Source organism: Primulina huaijiensis, chromosome 7 (genome assembly GCF_012295235.1).
Source record: "Primulina huaijiensis isolate GDHJ02 chromosome 7, ASM1229523v2, whole genome shotgun sequence".
Classification (NCBI taxonomy): Eukaryota; Viridiplantae; Streptophyta; class Magnoliopsida; order Lamiales; family Gesneriaceae; genus Primulina; species Primulina huaijiensis.
The window spans coordinates 6679374-6698617 of record NC_133312.1 but is presented as its reverse complement, the minus strand read 5'-3'; the positions used below and the strand labels follow the sequence as shown (position 1 = coordinate 6698617).

The window sequence follows — 19244 nt, the reverse complement described above, 5'->3', positions numbered from 1 at the left end:
GTATGACGTCTTTCTCACCTGCATTGATGAAAACTAGTGAGTCTAGAGGTCCATAAAGTTCTTTTTGAAATAACATGTATCATATAATAAAACAAAACATGCATTAAACATTTTCGCTCAAACTTTAACATAAAATTACATTTACATCACCTCAATTTTATTTTTATTAAAATAAATATAACAGTCAACATTTTTTCTTGAAACTTACTCAACCTCAAATACTCAAATAAAATTCTCAAAAAATATATTATGAAGTGTGAATAAAAAATTTCCTCAAATCATAGTCATAGTCGTTTAATCAAGCATAAAAAGATTCAGGTTTGACGGGGCAACCGGACCCGAAGGCCGACATCCATTCACCTTCAAAGTTGGTAGAGAAACCCCAACCCAAAGGCCGACATCCAAAGCCGTAAAAGTTGGCAGAGAGACACCCCGATGCGAAGGTCTGCATCCAAACCCGTCAAAGTTGGCAAAGACACCTCGACTCGAATACTGACATCCAAAGTCATCGCATCAGTCATAACTTCACCATAAATCATTATATTTTTTTACAGTTTCTTTCTTAAAACTTTGAGAATATGCTGTCCAATTTTTAAAATTTATACAAACTGCCTAAAATCTTTTAAACTGCACATAATGTCCAAAATCTATAAAATGTACACATGCTTCCAAAAACTTTAAAAAAAATTAATATAGGATACTGCACAGTAACCAAAATTTCATTTTGAAAATCTCAAGGCAACCGATTATGCCCATAAATAATCAACATAAAATTTTCATTGCAGTACAATTTTCATCCCGTGTCCAAGAGAGACACATGTTGCACATTTTATATATATATATATATGTTGTATACGTTATTATTATTTTTAATTTGATCAAATAATATTAAATAATTAACGCGAAATTATTTTCAATTTAGAATAATCGTTCGATTGAAAAGAGAAATTTTATTTAGATTTTTTTCAATGTAAAATATAGAGTGATTTGAAGAAGATAAAAAAGATAATTATGAAATTAAATAAATAATTTGATGTCTTCTAAATTAGTTAATATGATAATATATATGTAAAAAAATTTGCTAAAATTTTATTATCCCATTTGACTATGTGACATAGAACTTGTTAATATTATTTATTTGATTAATATAATTTACAAGCTCTTACGTTCTACTTTTAAATTAAATTCTCTACATATTTATCATTTTCATATATAATAATATCGTTATATTTATATATAATAATTTACTTAAGTATCTTATGCTTAAAAATTTCACATTACAACAAATTTAATTCGTCTCCTTTCTTTCTCCGCAAGCCGATTATCAGAATTTCCCCAAATTTAAATACAAAACCCTAATCCACATCCCTCAATCGACACGAAATCAATTTTCTTGATCCTTTTGACAATCATCCAACGTACATATCTGAGCCACTTTACCCCTAAAACTCACAGGCGGATCCATTAATGTCAGGGGCGCCGGAAAAAATCCCGAATCAGAACTCGCTGATTTCACCGACGAGCTCTCGTTACGTAACGGAGACGATTAATGGTTCTCACAGGTTCGTGATCCAGGGGTACTCCCTCGCCAAAGGCTTGGGTGTCGGCAAACACATTGCCAGCGAAGATTTCACCGTTGGAGGATATAAGTGGGCAATTTACTTTTACCCCGATGGTAAAAACGTGGAGGATAATTCTACTTATGTCTCAGTTTTCATTGCTTTAGCTAGCGATGGTACGGATGTGCGGGCGCTGTTCGAGCTTACTTTGGTTGACCAGAGCGGCAAAGGGAAGCACAAGGTGCACAGCCATTTTGATAGGTCGCTGGAAAGCGGTCCATATACTCTTAAATACCGCGGCAGCATGTGGTAAAGTCCTATGTATTCTTGCTTTTATTTTTTTTCATTGTTTAAGCTGTTTTGTTGATATACCGTGATGGTGTTTGTTTTTCTTCTGATTGATTGTGTTCTGAACCGTAGAAATGTAAATTTATTGGGATATTTGGATATTTGCTAGAGGAATTGTGTTTTAGATTTGGCTTCTGTTGTTCTCTTGATGACCATGTTCTATCTCGACAATGGGATCAGGAAAGGGTTGTGGCATGCTTGGCATTCAAAGTTGAGAAAATTATTGTATTCATTTTCTAAATATTTTGCAATATAAAGTTTAAATTTTGTGTTGTCCACTGTGTTAGTTTAAATATTGGAGTAACCAATGTATTTGGTTCAATTATTTGGTAATATCTTAGCTCTTATGAAACCATAGTAATCCTCAGTTTCACAGTGTTGCGTCAAGAAAAAGGTACCCTTAAAAAATTGGTAGATATCATAACATTTATCAAACAAATACTCCAGGGGAACAAGTAGTTAATCTATTCTTGAATGAACCTCATCTGAATGCTGTGGTTGATTTGAATACACTAAAAGTCAGATAAATCACTTTAGGAATTCACGACCTTGTGGGATTATAGTTTCTGATTGTAGGATTAAATTGGTGGTTCTCTTTTAATGAAGTTTGTTGAGCATGCGATTTCTGAAATGCTTGGCGCAGTTTCAGGTCTATTAATGTAACCTTTTTTGGGACTACTGAGGATGATTGCCTAGTGTACATCAATTTGGTACCTTATTTTCAAGCTTGTGGAGAAGGGGATTTGATTACCTATCGGTTACTGCTGTTGCAGTTTTTTGTGACAGCATATACATAGGATGTTTGGTGAATACTAAATAGGTTCATCAAATACTTCTGATGCTGCAACCAAGCCAGGCAATAAACTCGATTTAGTTTTTGTGTAGTTTGCTAGTCGCCATGTGACAATGAGCGAGTCCTGTAAATTGAAAAGTTTGGGTGATACTCAATGAATTTCTTTTTAGGTTGAAAAAGATTCTCGTCGAATGGGAGTCTAGATCACAAATAATGTGATAAGGGTTGCTTTCTCTTGAAGCAAACGTGGAGAACACATTCTGAAACTTTGTTTGGAATATTATTTATATTACTTAAATTTTATAAAGAAAATATTTGATTCTTAAGATTAGAAGATTTTCATCCCTCACCCAAGTTTGAGTTCTCATATGTGGTTATCAATATACTGAGTACAGGGGATACAAACGGTTTTTCAGAAGAGCGTTGCTTGAAAGTTCAGATTATCTTAAAGATGATTGCTTGAAGATTAACTGTACTGTTGGAGTTGTGGTTTCTGCCATAGATTCTTCTAGTTTAAGTTCGATTCATGTCCCTGATTCTGATATTGGGTCGCATTTTGGAATGCTTCTGGAGAATAGGGAAGGTTCTGACATTGTTTTTAATGTGGCTGGGGAGAAATTTCATGCCCACAAGTTGGTACTTGCTGCACGTTCCCCCACACTCCGGTCTGAGCTTTTTGAAGGATTTGATAGTGATGAGCAAGAGATTATTGTTTCAGATACGGAACCTGAAGTTTTTAAGGTAAGACATAAGAAATTGCAATATAATTTGTTCCTGGTACTGTTTTCTTACCTCTTACTCTACTGTTTACTTGATGGTTTGTTTCACTTCTAGAGGTGATATCCTTTTAGGACGTCAATGAACTTTGTTTGTTTCTGCTACTCTTATTGATTACTGAAGTTTGTTGATATTTTTAGGCTATTCTGCACTTTATATACCGAGATGCATTGGTGGAAGATGAGCTCATTGCATCTAGCTCCTGTTCTTCTCCCTTGGTAACTGACACATTAACTGCAAAGTTGCTGGCAGCAGCTGATCGTTATGGTTTAGGAAGACTTAGACGGATGTGCGAATCTCATCTCTGCAAGGATATATCTGTTAATTCTGTGTCACAGATACTTGCTTTGGCAGATCGTTGCCATGCTTCAGAATTGAAAAGAGTTTGCCTTAGTTTTGCTGCCGAGAACTTGGCAGGTATAGGATTAAATGCCATTTTTGTTTATAAATCAATTTCCAGTGGTTTATCGTTACGAAGTCTCATCCGTCTGCGTTTTTTTCTGTTCTCGCCGTGATAATTCCCATTCTCATCATGTTGCACTTATACTTATTGTCAGGTCCTGACTTACTGACTGACTGACCCACCCTACCATTTAATGTAATTGCAAATACTACCTTGAATTTTCAACAATAACAAGCACCCATAAATGTAACCAACATGAAAAAAAGGCTTAAGGTGGGTGGGCCCGTGTAACTAAACTAATTGCTTGTAGTTCAAATTTACCTCAAATTATTAGTTAAATGGCTCTATTTGACTTTTAATTTTTATTATTAGTTTACCTTTGTGGTTCGTAGCTATGTACTTTTCAGCTTTTTTCTTTATTTTGAAAGTTAAAATTTTATGTGTTTTTGCGCCCAAAGTCGCAAATTTAATTGGTTTGAAATTTTAAGTTTAATGAAAAAGGTGCAATATTCATAAGCTTGCGGCTAATATTTTTACTGAAATCTGATGTTTTTTTATTTTCAAAAAAAAATCTTGAAAATTTTCTTAGTTTTTCATGTCCTTAATCATGCTGTTTCAGCTGTTATGCGTTCGGATGGCTTTGAAAACCTGAAAGAAAATTTCTCAGCTCTACAATCCGAGCTTTTGAAGACCGTAGCTGGCTGTGATGAGGATTGCGGCGGCGGCGGCGGCAAGTCTCGAAGTGTTTGGGCTCAGCTATCTGACGGTGGTGATACTAGTGGAAGGAGGGTGAGACAGCGGAGTTAACTTTGGATTAAGGTAATGGATGCCTCTTGTTCAGTAAATGAACGTTATTTGTGAAAAAATTGTACCCAAAAGGATAATGTAACTACAGTCGTGAACTTTCATGACGATACCAGTAAACTGAAATTTCCATATATTTATTGTATTTGCTGTAATGTTTAGAGATTATGTACTTTAAATCAGCAAAAGTTCAGTCAGTAACTGATCATTGATAATTGTTGCTATCCGACTGTAAATTGTATTTTTCAGGACAGCTTCAGTTGTGCTGTGGATAAATCACATCAATCCATGTATGTTGTCCCATCAACATTCTACTCCGAATATCACTTTGTACGAAACATTGTTTTTAACGAAAGGTATAATCAATGTAGCTGATTTTATCAATCACTTGAAAATCCTGATTTTGCTCTTGGCTTTTCTGAGGGGATCAATTCGCTTGTTATTAAACAACCAAATACTTCAGGTCTTGTCTTCGTGCTAGAAAATTTGTTGTTTCTGAAAAAATGTGTTTGGGTAATACATAAAACATGTAATCCGAAAGACGACTGAGTTGCTTATTAATCCTTTATGTAGAAATAAGGTATAATAAGACACCACATGTATATCCATTGAGTTTGAAGAGATAATACAGTTAATGTATCATTTGGAATCCGGAACCGAGTCTCTGGTTCATTTAAGTTAATGCTGTTAATGGTAATGTGCCCATGAGACTTTGAGAACCGACACAGACTAATCAACCAGAAGCAAAATGATATAAAAGCACTGATAATATTCAAGCAAGCTCCAAGAAATAATGAAACTCTGCGTGCGACTCTCAAATGAAACACGATGTGCCCTTATCTTGGTTTCCAGATTATTTAAACAGGCAACCAACAAATATCACGGAATAGTGTTCCAGATTTATGAAAAAACTGCAGTCCATAGCAAAATCAAGTTGGAAACTAGAAAAGTGTGTTCGCAGGTATTGTAAGAGTTGCAGCAAAAGTAAGAAGGTAAAGTGACTAAACGGTGGGCATAGCGTTCCATAAACATGATTCGGGCATATCCATTTGCTTGCAGTCCTTGCTTAAATCATCACAAAGAAATGTGCCTAGTGCGTCTTTCAGCAAAGAATGGTTGTTCGACTGGTGTTTCTTAGGAGCAAAAAAGTCGGAAGCTAGCAAGAAATCTGGCGTGGAGAAGACCATCTGGTTTATTGCTTCAGTCATGTTGTGATTTTCTATCAGAACCAGGTCATCTGCAGCTTCGTCCTTAACTTTAGATTCAGATCAACAGAAGAAGTAATTAGCATGTTCCAGAGAATAAAATGCGAAAAAAACAAATTTAAACGAAACGATAATTCCACAGTCCGTTAACGATGAATATTAGAAATATGCAGACCTGGCATTGTCCCTGAAGAATGGAGCTCATCAAATGAGTTTCTACTAATAGGGGTGCACACACTGAACATGGATGACGATGAGTGACATAAAGGAGAGATTGGCTCTGCAATTGCTTCCCATTCAGTTTCGTGGATATCATGAGATGAGGTGTCCATCATATCAACCTGCATAATGGAAGCATTTGAAGTCTGATGGAAAGAGTTGTTCCTCGAGTTTTTCATACTATGTGATTCATACAGTACAGCATGCAACAATCCACTGTCTCGAGGTGAAAGGTTACACGAGTGAACATTTTCATTTGGAAGAGTTTGGATCAAAGTATCAACAGACTCGAGGGAAGGCAATGGGGGCGAGGGTGAGCCCCAACTACCCATATGAGTTTGGAGTGAAGGGAGCTCCAGCTTCATTGCCCAAGGAGGCTCAGAAGAAGAGGCGTTGCTATTTAATATGGCATGGGTGCCGGGAAGTGCACTTGAGGATGATGCATGATCAGGTGTCGAATTATGATCAAAGGCTGATGGGAACACAAAAGATTCAGAAATCTGCATAGAACCATCACTTTGAAAATGATTTTCATCTGGTGCAGTGTTGCCTACACTGGTATTTAAACCAGGGAACAAAGATTCTGATCCTCGAAATTTCTTGGATGGATAAATCGTGGAATGGAAATATTTCTCAGGGTAAGAAGAATCCGGACCTTGTGATAAAAAGCTATTAGCGGGGACATCAAGCAAGCTTTCAGGAGGAAGATCAAGGAATGCTGTAGGATACAGAAGCTTATCTAGTTCCATTGTTTTAAACTCGACATGAGGAAACTCAAAGTGATTGATTGGCAAATAATCGGGATGATGGGCGTCACCATATAAGAAAGCAGCCATTTCATCATTTTGTTCGTTCTCATTTGATGCTCGGAAACAGATATCAGGTGGATAGATTGGTAAGCCAGCACGCTGTCTTCTTTTGATTCTTGTGTTCCAATAGTTCTTGATCTCATTATCTGTGCGACCAGGCAACTAAATAGCAAAAAAAAAACGAGAAAATGAATTAGAAAAAGTATATCTGCAGGGTACGCGAATAAGGTAATGCTGTAAAGGTACATCTGAAGTTGTAAAATTAATATTTCAGTGATTAGCATTACCACACTCATGAACACATAAAGCTGAAAATATCTAAGGCTACAGTAAAAACCTAAACGTGCATTAGCCTTATTTGCCAATGATGTAACGAGTACAGATGGAGTTTCCTTAGAGTATGATCAGAACTGAAGATTGGGAGGGGTAGGTGAATGTATCAAGCACATTGTTATGGAAACTAAACAGCGATAATGAAAAAATTCATAGCAGATGACCAAACAATAGCTGTAAAGAGAACATAAGCAGCGGACATTTTTCTAACAAGGAATGAATGTCATAACTGTTACCAGTAAATGGACAAATTATTTCATAAACTATAAGAAAACACTAATAAAACCCAAATTAATAAACCCCATTGTTTTGAGAAGATCTAGAAACTGAAATTACTTAAATTTCCTGTGCACTTCCGGAGGTAGACAAGTGCATACATTTGAACTGAGTCAGATAATCCGACAGAAAATGAGAAGTTATGGTGTAATTTAAGATCAATGGCAATTGTTGTACAGCATAAAATCATGAGTAATTAGTACTTTAAGCCTGCTGCAATTAATGTCAAAGTGTCTTTATTAATTTGTGCAGTATGTGCAAGTTTTCCTTCTTGTAATCATGGGCTGAATTTTTCAACATCCAAATAATAAAAAGTAATAAAATCCGGGATATATTATTCAATAAAGAACCTTCTCCCTCCCGTTTTCACTTGGGCTAATAGATGCATGTCATACACATCACGTCTCGTGTGATGATGTTGTCTCATGAACAAAGAACACATTAGTATAACAAAACATTTGCATTCCATTTCTTTAAACTCAAAAAACATGAAAGTGGACCTGTTTTACAAGTTTTTCGAAACAGTATTTTTTTTAATTGATGATATATTCCTGTAATGCCTGTCAAACGGTTTTGTAAAACTCTGGTAAGGCCGTATAGTATGGATGAGATTAAAAGATGACAGATGAGATCGGGTCTTTATCAGCTCATTAAAGTTATTAACTTTTTGGAGTTTTTGAATTCAATTCAAGGAAATTGATCATCATCAAAGTTAGCATTTTATTTTCATGAAACAAGTATACTTTTTTTGAATATCAATATCATAGTTATATCATTATTGTATTCATTATCAGACACATTTTACGGCAACAAGAGAAATCTGCAACGTGTTTTTACGTATAGATGAGATTATTTGAAAGGGTAACACACACCTCAGCTGCCATTCGGGCCCATTTATTTCCCATCTTGGCATGAAGTTCAATGATATGGCGCTCCTCCTCCGGGCTAAATGCACCTTTTTTAAGATCCGGTCTGAGGTGGTTTGCCCATCTCAAGCGACAACTTTTTCCACAGCGGGCAAGTCCGGAGTGTTTCTGAACTGCATTCCAATTCCCTTCACCGTGCTTGTTAACATATTCAACTAAGATTGCATCTTCTGCAGAAGTCCAGGGACCTTTTTTAAGTGGACCATTCGCTTCCATATTCCCACTGCTACTAATATCATCAACAGATGGTGAGTTCTTGGAATTCATCCATTCCTCACTTTCACTTGTCATACTCATCTTCAGTTCTTGCAAAAAAACAAATAAAGAAAGTAAATAGAAATCTCGAGTTTAGCACACAAGCAGAAGAACATAAAAAAATTATAGTTGTGCTCTGAAAACAATAGCGCAAGTGATTCCAGATAAGCCACAAGACTGGAAAATTGTTTTCCATCAACACAGTAAAAAAACATAGCAACATTCTTTGGAAGAGTCCATGCTAATAACAGACATCAACAAAATCAAAGCCGTGTGAAGATAAAATAGATAACCGAGGCAGCACATTGAAGTCCAATTCTTTATCAAACCAATCAGATTCTGAGAGATCTACAAATCACCAAATCATTCATCCATGATTCATCAATCCCAAACCAAGGAAACAAACTTAACATAAACAATTGAAGTCATCAACTTACCTTGATCACATGAGTCAAACTAATCAAATACGTCAGAAATTCCAGATAATGGTCAAATTCAAAGCAATGGTACTTGCTATAGCTACATGTTTATTCCGGGTGTGTAGACAAATAATTCAAACAAGTCTTCATTTATTTCCGCAGTTATTTCTACTATTCCACAACGAAAACTCAAGCAATGCGACAACACAAAAAAAAAACAAAAACAAAAAGAAGTTCATAACTTTAAAACCAGCCTACGGAGCACGACCAATATACAGCAGGTACGAACGAAGTGACTGAATTGAATTCTCTCCATCCTTTCCCTGTTATTCTCAACAAACCAGTTTTATAGAATCTGTAAAGGCTTTCATACATTCTGAGCTAAACACTAAATAAAGGAGTACATATCACACGATGTCAATCATTAACCTCTAAATCTACATAAGAACTCTCCCATACTCTGGACAATAAGGCAGTGCCAGAAAGCAAAGTCCCATAAGAACTATGCTAGTAAAAACAAATGCCGCATCAGTACTGACTGTCACATAACAAATAGGCAGTGTTGAAAGTTTAAGATTAAAAAACAGCTGATAACTGAGTTTTAAACATAAGTAGTGGCACATATACCATACAGATTTTTAAAAAAAAACAAGAAAAGAGCTTGCACAGTTTCAGGTCTATCATGCCCGACATCTAAATGTCCAAAACTATGCTCTATGTGCAAACAACAGTGGATACAAATCATGCGCAGTGGCGGACTTCACCTGACAAGCGGCAGTCTCATGAAAATAATTCCAAGTTCTATATTTTTTTCTTTCTAAAATTTCAAGTTTCAACCCCATAACTTAATTTAGGATTGCTTAGAATTTTAAAATACACAAAGGATAGAACTGATCAAGCCTATACGACAACACATATGTAAAAACACTAGCTGTCATTAAAATCAGCAATACAGTTTACTTATTAATGCCAAATCTCATTTATTTCAACTACCTTAATGCAAAAAATTCTTGGAGCAAATGCAAGGCACTCCGCAGAAGCAAATGATCCGTCCCACAAGAACTCAATACAATAGCAAACAAATGCAGATCATTCCAAGAATACAAATTTGTAAGATAAACATTTAAAAAAACAAAAAAAGCTCAATTCTTTTCCTCCAAAAAACCCAGAAAGAAAAAACAAAGAAAATCCCATGAGAGGAAAATGCCACAAGATTCACTCATTTACCAAGATAGAAAGTTATAGCGATGAAAAACAAAAGTGGTGTCAGCTGATGGAATTGAAATTTGGAAAAGAAAGAAAAAGAAAAGATACAGAAGGAAATAGAGAGTGGGGCTAGATGGCAAGCCAGGAGAGAAAATAGTGGAGAGATTAAAGGGTTAAGCAACAGCTCAATTGAAGATCAAACAACACATACCAACCCAAAATTTCTTTTGTAGTACGTTACATGTGACAATTATCATGTGATTTATCAAGTATAATTCCATTCTTGATTGTCTGTGTGTGAGAAAGAGGAGAAAACCAGCTAGCAGATTGCCTAATATTATGAACGAGTTGTTTCACACGAGAAATGAAGAGGAGAGTTACACTTGGATGTGATATTTATAATAATAATTGTTATTTTAATCTTTTTTTAGTGAACATTCCAAAAAATATTTTATGTTTAATAAAAATCTATTTTAGTAAATCTATAATTATCGACTACAATTTATTCACCATGTTCTTGAAATTTCTAGAATATTTTTTATTTTTTAATGTATTTTGTATTCCTAAAAAAATAGACAAATTATATTTAATTAATCGCTAATAATAATGAAAAAAAAAATTGTTTTTAGATTGATAAAATCCATGTGTGCAACTGACCGGATTGATGGATTGATAGTGTGTTCACCAACGAAGTGTCATTCATCTATTAGATGTGTGAAGCATATCCAAATTATATATCCAATAGATGAGTGACACAATATTGGTGAGCACGATGAATAAATAACATATCAAAATTATATATCCAAATTATTTAAACCAAGAGTTGTTTCATGTTATATTAAATAAAAACTGAATTAATTTTTATGTTTGAAGCGATATTAAATGCAATGTTGATGATGTTATCTTGTCTAATCTCCCCACTCTGGTTAAGGCTGTCTCCTAAAGGGATTCTCAAGGCCTATTGATCTCTGGAATGCATGGAAACACTCCTCGAATATAATCTTCCGATGCTCAAATGGTCGGGCAATAAGTTTTGGATTAATTATAGAAGATTGCGAGAGTTTTTCTTTGGATATTACAAGCTGTAATTTTGTTTTTGTAAACAGATCAGCGAATCAGACAGTATACAATCTTAAATCCGTCCTGTTGTCATCTCTAATTATTTATATGTAATCTGATACTAAGATCATAAATTTAAAACGTGATTTAACATTCAAGATTTCATTATAACAAATACGTCCCAACCAACCAAAAATAATAATAATAATAATAATAATAATAATAATGATAATAAAAAATGATTGGAGTGAAGAAAATATAGTTTGCACATCATTAACCTAAAAAATAAGCATGTATGTATCTATCACATAGGGTAGGGAAAGTATGGTTGAAAATGTCTTCTTATTTATGCGCACAATCTGTAACAATTAACAATTATTAATTAATTTATTATAAGCATGGGAATAAAAATAAAAAGTAATGGTTGTACTTTTGCGGGTACGGCACACGTTTCCGATCACGAGATAACCAATCGAATCGATTTAATTCAGTTGAAATTTGTTCTTATTTTTAAAAGTATCGGTTAGTTTGGAAGTTTGGTTTGATTTTGATTTTTAATATAGAAGTTAGATTAAACCGAACAAATCGAATTTTTATAAAAAAAAAATAAAGTATAATATTCTAAAAAAATTTAATAAAGTTTATTATGACATAAATAATAATAAAAAATTGTACTAGATTATATAAATAGACTAAAAATTATTATTATTTGATAAATAAAATTTAAATTTATTTAATTCAATTTTATATTACATTTTAATTAAAACTTGGTTTTTAAAATATTTTTTTAAATTCAGTTAATTCAATTCGATTTGTTGAAAAAAATTTGTTTATTAATTCGGTTTTAAGTAGTTTGGTTCGGCTGTAACCAAATTCTCACCCTAATAATCTCATTGCATGTGTTTTCTATGTTAATTTAAGAAAGAAATTTAAAGTTTGTTATGTTTTATGCTCACTAAGACTTAAAACTCCTCGTATCTATTTTAAAAACATTTTTTTTAAAAAAAAAAAAAAAATCAACTTACTCAAGTAAAACTGACAATGACTACAAAGATTTTGTTAGGAAATTTTGTAACGTGGGAATCATAATTAATTTAGATACTCTAAATCTTTGAAAAGAAAAAGGTACACATATACGCCCAGACATACAAACATATATATATATATATATTTTCAAAAGAAAAGGAAAGGAGAAGGAAGTGAAGTAATATTCTAAAATAAGAAAATAGAAAAGAACACGAAATGAAGACAATGTTCTTAAATAGGGAAAAAGGAGATGGAAAGAAATCAAGAAGATATTGTCTTTTTGACCAAAGACCACACATATATATAAATGGGACTGGACTCTCTCGCTTTCATTGGATTGTGCTATCTGCAACTAATATATATAGAGTAAGTCTTTTGTAGACGGATTAACGTTACCGATACTTCAACTAATATATATAGAGTAAGTCTTTTGTGATGGTGAGACCGGTCAACTTTACCGATATTCACAATAAAAAATAATACTCTTAGGCTCCGTTTGGTACGTGTGATATGATAAGTAAATGATTAGTAATTAGAGTGATTAAAAAATGAGAGATATGGATAATAGTATGGTGGGATAAATAACATGATGTTTGGTATGATTTTAAAATGATTGATTAATTTTGTAAATTTTATTGCAATGATCAAAATGTCCCAAGTGTTAGTTAAATATATATTCTTAAAATAATTGGATAGATAATTAAATATTTATAATTATAATTTATATTTATTAAAATTAATTTAAATATATTTATTAGAAATACATTTGAAAATATTAGGTAATCATTAAACAAAATAAATTAAAATTTAATAAATATTTATTTTCATAAAAAAATTAATTAAGAAGATTAGAAATTTATAAAAATTTAATTTAAGATAGATTTGCATTACAATTTATTTTCTTTAAAATGATTGAAAATAATAAAAATATATGAAATTAATTTATAAAAAAAATATAATAAAAATTTAAATATTATATTAATTATTAAATTTTCACTACTTTTAATTTTCATATTATATTGAAGAAAACAATTCAAAAGTATTATGGTCAATGTACAATCTTATCATTATCACTATTAAAAAATTATACATTATTATACCTTTGAGGAGAGATATTTAATCACACAAATAATATAAATAATGAGGGCTTTCAATCATAATCAAGGGCCTCCATGTTAAATTAAAAATGAACCAAACATGAGATAAGGGGTTATTTAATAATCATTCTCTTATCATGGCTACCAAACATAGCCTTAGCATAAAAGTAATACTTTTTTCATAGATGACCCAAATAAGAGATTCGACTCTTGAAATTGATCCGTAAGACTGTCTCACAAAAGTTTTTATGATATTCACATAAATCAAAATATTTTTTTTTGACTTTTAGCAAGTTTAGCCATACAATTATGCATTTTTATGTAACATTTATTTTATATTTAGAGACTGTTTGTAAAATATTATTATAATTTTAAAGAAGTGATTAAATTTATAAGTGGTGAAAAAAATCAAAATTAGATAATGTTTGAAAATAAAAGTGAAAAGTTAGAAAATTTTTTAAGTTAGATAGTTTGATCAATAACTGATTATAATACTAGTTTTTTTATATATAAAAAATATCAAAATACCCTTAATTATATAACAAATATCTCTCTATTCAAAATTATTTATATTTATTTACCATAGAGGAAAGATATTTTTTTTAGAAAAAATAAGGAAATAGAGGTAGGACTTAGGAAAATTGGAGTAAAATAATTTAGAATTTTGTATTGAATTTCTACCATTTAATAATTTATTTATTATTCTTATGCTTAAAAATGTTATTGAAATGAAATAATTTGGTTAAGGGAAGAATTGGCCCATTTGATTATTATTATTATTATTATTTTCCCTCGGTTCATGGCTCATTTTTTAATACACGGCTTGGTGCTTATGTTTTAAATTATTTTTTAGTATCATACTTCACATATTATTGAAATTAATTTCATGAGAAATATTAAATTAGTATTGTACATTGAAAAATATATTGCTTAAACTTTCATTATTGACTCAATTATTGATGAATTTGAAATAATAAAAAGTATCAAAAACAAGTTAAAACGGTTACAAAAAAATTGGATTATAAGTATTATTATGAAGCACTAAAAACTTTTGTCATTGTCCTTTTTGCTCATATGTTTAGGTAATTTATTTTAATGTAATTAATTAAGATATTTTTATGAAAATATATGTACAAATATAACTATGGTTATTATTTTATATATAGGTATCTATCACTAGAATTATATTTTTATGTATTTTTATAATTAATTAGTTTAAATTTTTATTTTTCCGTCCCTGCCCTTTCCAACTATGGAGAGTAAATTCCAAGATCAGTCATTGCTTGAATTCCATCTTCTATCTGCTAGCGGACTAATTAAGTTGTCACAATCTGTGTCCGGAACGTATGATATCCACATTGTTTAACAAATAAATATTCAAAAAATAACAAGTTTCATAACATAAGATCCAAACAAACCATTCTATCTCCTAAAATCAAGTTGTGTTTATGATGATACTTTACAAATTCAAATGTAACATAAGTCTAGCATGATTAAAAATGTAGCAACAACTTAAAACATAGTTCTTTCATCAGCTTCAGAATTGATTATGTTTAGGGGTGGAAAAAAATATCGAATTTTCGGTATACCGAGATTACCGTACAAAAAAAATACCGAATATTTATCGAATTTTCGGTATATCGAAGATTTCGGTACGGTACAGTAACAATACCGAATTTTTCGGTACGGTAACGGTATACAATTTGAAAATTTCGGTATATACCGAAATATCGAAAAAATATACAAAAATTTTAAAATATATAATATTTTAAAACAATAAATTTATAAAAAAATTAAAATGTAAGGTTTTTTTCAGTATAAAACTATATATACCGATACCGTACCGAAATCTCGGTATACCATACAATTTCGGTATAATCGGTATGCTAGTTATATGTACCGAAGTTTTCGGTATACCGAAATTTTTGGTACGGTATCGGTATGAATTTTCTTACACCATAATTTTCGATACGGTATACGATATAAGATTTTCGGTACGGTGCGATATACCACCCCTAATTATGTTCCTCTTCATCAAGTTCATTTTCGTTCTTATATGGGGAGAGAATGTCATGTGTGTATGTTTGGAAGAAAAAAAAAACTCAGCAAATGAGGGTCGATTAAAAACATGTAATATGATTTATAAAATCGTTTACTTGTAATTTTCAGAAAAAAATATATCATGACATAACGTATTTTTCAGTTGAACATTTCATATCAAAACAATAAAATTATGGCACTGAAATTTCATCTAATTTCTCCTTGAATTACTTATCAGTCCTCTATATGTTACTCATCTAATTGATGAGAACATGTAACTGTTGTAATTTCACCGTGTCAGGGTCATATCATATCATAATTCGGAATCTTTTTTTCCATATCGAATTTGAATCATAACATTGCACATAGTAGCATTTTATTTCAACAATAAGCCAACTTGCAAGTAACGCTTAACAAAATTTCAGTAGGTTCCAAACGACTCGTTTGTCTTGGTGCTGCTTGCATGTCACCTGCGTGCTATTTCTGTTCGAATATGTGTGCTGCCCGAAAATGTGGAGCTTTTGGGTGATTTCCCATTAAGCTTGAAGGGGTATTTATAGATGGTGAGATGTGGAGTTCCAAACCCGACACCATTAATATACTTAAAATGAGGGAGTAAATTTAAAATTTAATATATTCCTTTAAATCTTGTCCAATTTAATTTTAAAATAATGCTGACAACATTTAATCTGAAATAAGGACATAAAAATAATATAACTCTTTCATAGAAAACGTCTACAACGAAAACGATACAATAATGAATAATATAATAATATTAACACTCTAAAATAACAATCTACAACAAGTGATCACGTAAGAAAAATCGCTAGGATCACAACCCGTAAACATATTGCATAAGTAAATTTTAGACATACTCATGATCCACAAAAGAAGATCATAATAGGAAGCATGACAAAAACATAGGATCCGGACATCTCAGTCTAACACTTCTATTATCCTTTACTTATGCTACTCTCTTGTAACTCTTATCATGTACCACTTTTTGTCGCACCCACACACAAAACAAGACAACAAGAGGAAAATCGGATAATATAAAACCCAGTATGAAGGACAACAATAAAAGAAAACATGAAAAGATAGAAAAATCTACTGAGAAAACACGCAATGTAATGCATGATTTAAAACTGGTTGATCAATGAAATTTGAATCAATCTCTGTATCTCTATAAATCGTAGGGTACCTAATCTCTAGGGAGCTACATGCTCCATCACAGGTCTAACTAGCACCAACCTTTCGGGATGGTTCTGTGTGACACGGCTCTCCCAAACTATGGTACACCTATAGGGTATGTCAACCCACAATGACCAAATCTCTGATATCACTGGTCTCCTTATAGCCCCATACTTCCTCTAATCTTAGGCCAACTAGCTCCATTATGTTGATGATATCCTGCTCATTAGGAATTATGTTATTTCAGTAAACTAAAGTATGGTCAGCTGGTAAATTTTCCATGAATGATATGGATGAAGCATCATATGTATTGGAACAAAAATCTATAATGATAGATCCAAGAAGATGTTGGGGCTCACCCAATCCACATATAGCAATATCATACATACTGAAGAGGTTCTTTATGGATGAATATGAGAGAAGACATCTACCATGTGTCATGGTATTACTCTATCAAAGTCAATGTGCCCCAAGAATGAAGAGGAGATAGATATTGACATGTGTGTCCTATGCATTAGCCATTGGTAGTATTATGTATGGTACTACATGAACTGATATAGCATATGCTCTGAGTTTCATGATCAGATATCAGTCGAACCCTGGTCCAATGCATTGGAAAGACATGAAAATATTCTTAAATACTTGAGAAGGGCTGTGAATTTTTTCGTGGTTTATGAGGGTGGAGAATTAAAATTGAAAGCCTACATTGATTCTAGCTTTCAATTAGACGTGAGTGATTTGAATTCGACCTCTAGATACATATTCATGCTAAATTGTGGTGTTTCTCTTGGTAGAGTTCCAAGGACACCACAAAGAATTCCAACGCTGAGGCGGAATACATCACAACATCGGCTGCTATGATGGACAAAGTTAGGATGATGAATTTTTTCCAAGAGTTGCGTATTATTCCCAATAGAGTTGATCCAGTCTCGGTGTACTGCGACAACACTGGTGTCATTACTCAAGTAAAGGAACCAATGTTTCATCAACGATCCAAACATATAATGAAAAAGTTTCACATAATCTAATAGATTGTGGGAAGAGTAGAAATACTGGTCTAAAGAGTCGTATTTGCAGATAACGTAGCTTATCCTCTTACGAGTCCTTACCATGACAGTTATTTGAGAAGCACCGAGAAACAATGAGTTTAAAACTCATGAGTGGTTGGCTTTATGACAATTGAGATATTGTTAGAATAGGTGCGCCTCAAGTCAATTTTTTGCTAGGGTTTTATTGATTCTATGTAAAAATTATATTTGTTTTAATATGATTTACATTTTTTTTGCAAAAGTTTTATCTGTTTACTCATGCAAGTTTCATAGATAAATACCTTGAATATATTATAGTACATAAAAGATGAGATCGTACATTTGATGGATGTCATGAAACATGTCTTTAATTTCTTTATACTCTAAACATGTTCCAAGTTGAATGAGCCATCTAAAAGGAGGATAAAGGTTATCCGAGTTCGAGACTATCATTTGTGATTATGTGTTCTATGTTTCATTGATATGGACATAGAGATGTTCAAACATACAGATGGATACTCATAGGACGAGTTCATCAAACTACACTCACTTGGACTTTCCAAGTGGTTATAATTTTTTGAGTGGAAAATTTTCTGGTAATGTTTGTATATCATTAATCTTTATGACACAGGGCAACATTGTGGCTCTATATACTAATGATATGCATTGACTAGTTTGCTAACTCCATGAGGGCCACAAATTCACGAGATTGAGTGTAATTATGACACGTATTGGAGCTAATACATTATATTCGGGAATTCACTGCTCACATACGGTGGTGGATATCCTATATGATCCGAAGAGATATTAATATATAGAGCCTCTGGCCAAAAAGTGTGATTTAAGAAAATTTGTTCCCTAGTGGCGCGCGCGATGCAACTATGTATTATTTAAGATGCTTTGCATGGTTATGTAAAAATGTTTGTAGATTCTATTGAGATATATGTGATGAAGAGACTGTACTGTAAGCTAACCATAATCGATTGGATCTTGCGGGTACAATCAATTATACCTAGAGGATAATGGGATTGTACTATTAGACGCTCTTATCATGATTCAATGGTTAGAATCAGAAATGATTTATTATATTCTTATGATCAACAAGTTAATGCATAGAATAAAGCTAATTAGTGTGAGTCTGAATAAAAGACAAACATTGTCTTGAATCACAAAGAGTTGGAACTCACGGCTAATTGTATTCCTAAACCATTGAGGGTCGCACATGTATTGATTTCCCAATTTTTATTAAGATAGTCAAATTCAAGAAGTTGAATTTGTCGATAAGAGTTTGATATGATCAAACATTTTAAGTTTATAAAAGAGTTTATAAGCGTATTTCATTTTTAGAAGTTTTTAGATAGAGAACAATTGTTAAAAATAAAGGGGAGAATGAAACTGCCACATAAGATTGAAAGTGATCCAAAAATTGGAATTCACACTTATCAAAGTTCAGTGGGTCGAAAATTCAAAC

The 19244-nt window shown here is 32.4% G+C and overlaps 2 protein-coding genes across 5 annotated transcripts; one reads left to right on the top strand and one right to left on the bottom strand.

The window, feature by feature from the left end:
- Positions 1 to 1268: 1268 nt before the first annotated feature.
- LOC140980723 (BTB/POZ and MATH domain-containing protein 4-like) lies at positions 1269 to 5151 on the top strand. Of its 2 annotated transcripts, XM_073446753.1 has the most exons (5): positions 1269 to 1868; positions 3096 to 3441; positions 3618 to 3894; positions 4500 to 4699; positions 4934 to 5151. In XM_073446753.1, exons 1-4 carry the CDS (start codon positions 1468 to 1470, stop codon positions 4685 to 4687), a joined length of 1212 nt encoding a protein of 403 aa, XP_073302854.1. In that variant the 5' UTR covers positions 1269 to 1467; the 3' UTR covers positions 4688 to 4699; positions 4934 to 5151. The 2 variants fall into 2 exon arrangements, with proteins under 2 accessions (XP_073302854.1, XP_073302852.1); XM_073446751.1 differs by lacking the exon at positions 4934 to 5151 and having other exon boundaries at positions 4500 to 4910.
- A 149-nt stretch (positions 5152 to 5300) lies between these two features.
- LOC140980722 (transcription factor GAMYB-like) lies at positions 5301 to 10676 on the bottom strand. 3 transcript variants are annotated; one of them, XM_073446748.1, is made up of 4 exons: positions 10120 to 10676; positions 8399 to 8757; positions 6065 to 7079; positions 5301 to 5939 (listed from the first exon to the last, which is right to left on the bottom strand). In XM_073446748.1, exons 2-4 carry the CDS (start codon positions 8747 to 8749, stop codon positions 5686 to 5688), a joined length of 1620 nt encoding a protein of 539 aa, XP_073302849.1. In that variant the 5' UTR covers positions 8750 to 8757; positions 10120 to 10676; the 3' UTR covers positions 5301 to 5685. The 3 variants fall into 3 exon arrangements, with proteins under 3 accessions (XP_073302849.1, XP_073302851.1, XP_073302850.1); XM_073446750.1 differs by having other exon boundaries at positions 5301 to 5921; XM_073446749.1 differs by having other exon boundaries at positions 8399 to 8749.
- Between the last annotated feature and the right edge of the window lie 8568 nt (positions 10677 to 19244).

Bases quoted from the DNA above. Each gene is read 5' to 3' on its own strand.
- LOC140980723 (XM_073446753.1), top strand. From the start codon at position 1,468: ATGTCAGGGGCGCCGGAAAAAATCCCGAATCAGAACTCGCTGATTTCA. The intron at 3,442-3,617 runs GTAAGACATAAG...TGATATTTTTAG, and splicing joins CGGAACCTGAAGTTTTTAAG to GCTATTCTGCACTTTATATA. The intron at 3,895-4,499 runs GTATAGGATTAA...ATGCTGTTTCAG, and splicing joins TGCTGCCGAGAACTTGGCAG to CTGTTATGCGTTCGGATGGC.
- LOC140980722 (XM_073446748.1), bottom strand. From the start codon at position 8,749: ATGAGTATGACAAGTGAAAGTGAGGAATGGATGAATTCCAAGAACTCA. The intron at 7,080-8,398 runs GTGTGTGTTACC...TTTGCTATTTAG, and splicing joins GGGCCCGAATGGCAGCTGAG to TTGCCTGGTCGCACAGATAA. The intron at 5,940-6,064 runs GTCTGCATATTT...CTGAATCTAAAG, and splicing joins TTCTTCAGGGACAATGCCAG to TTAAGGACGAAGCTGCAGAT.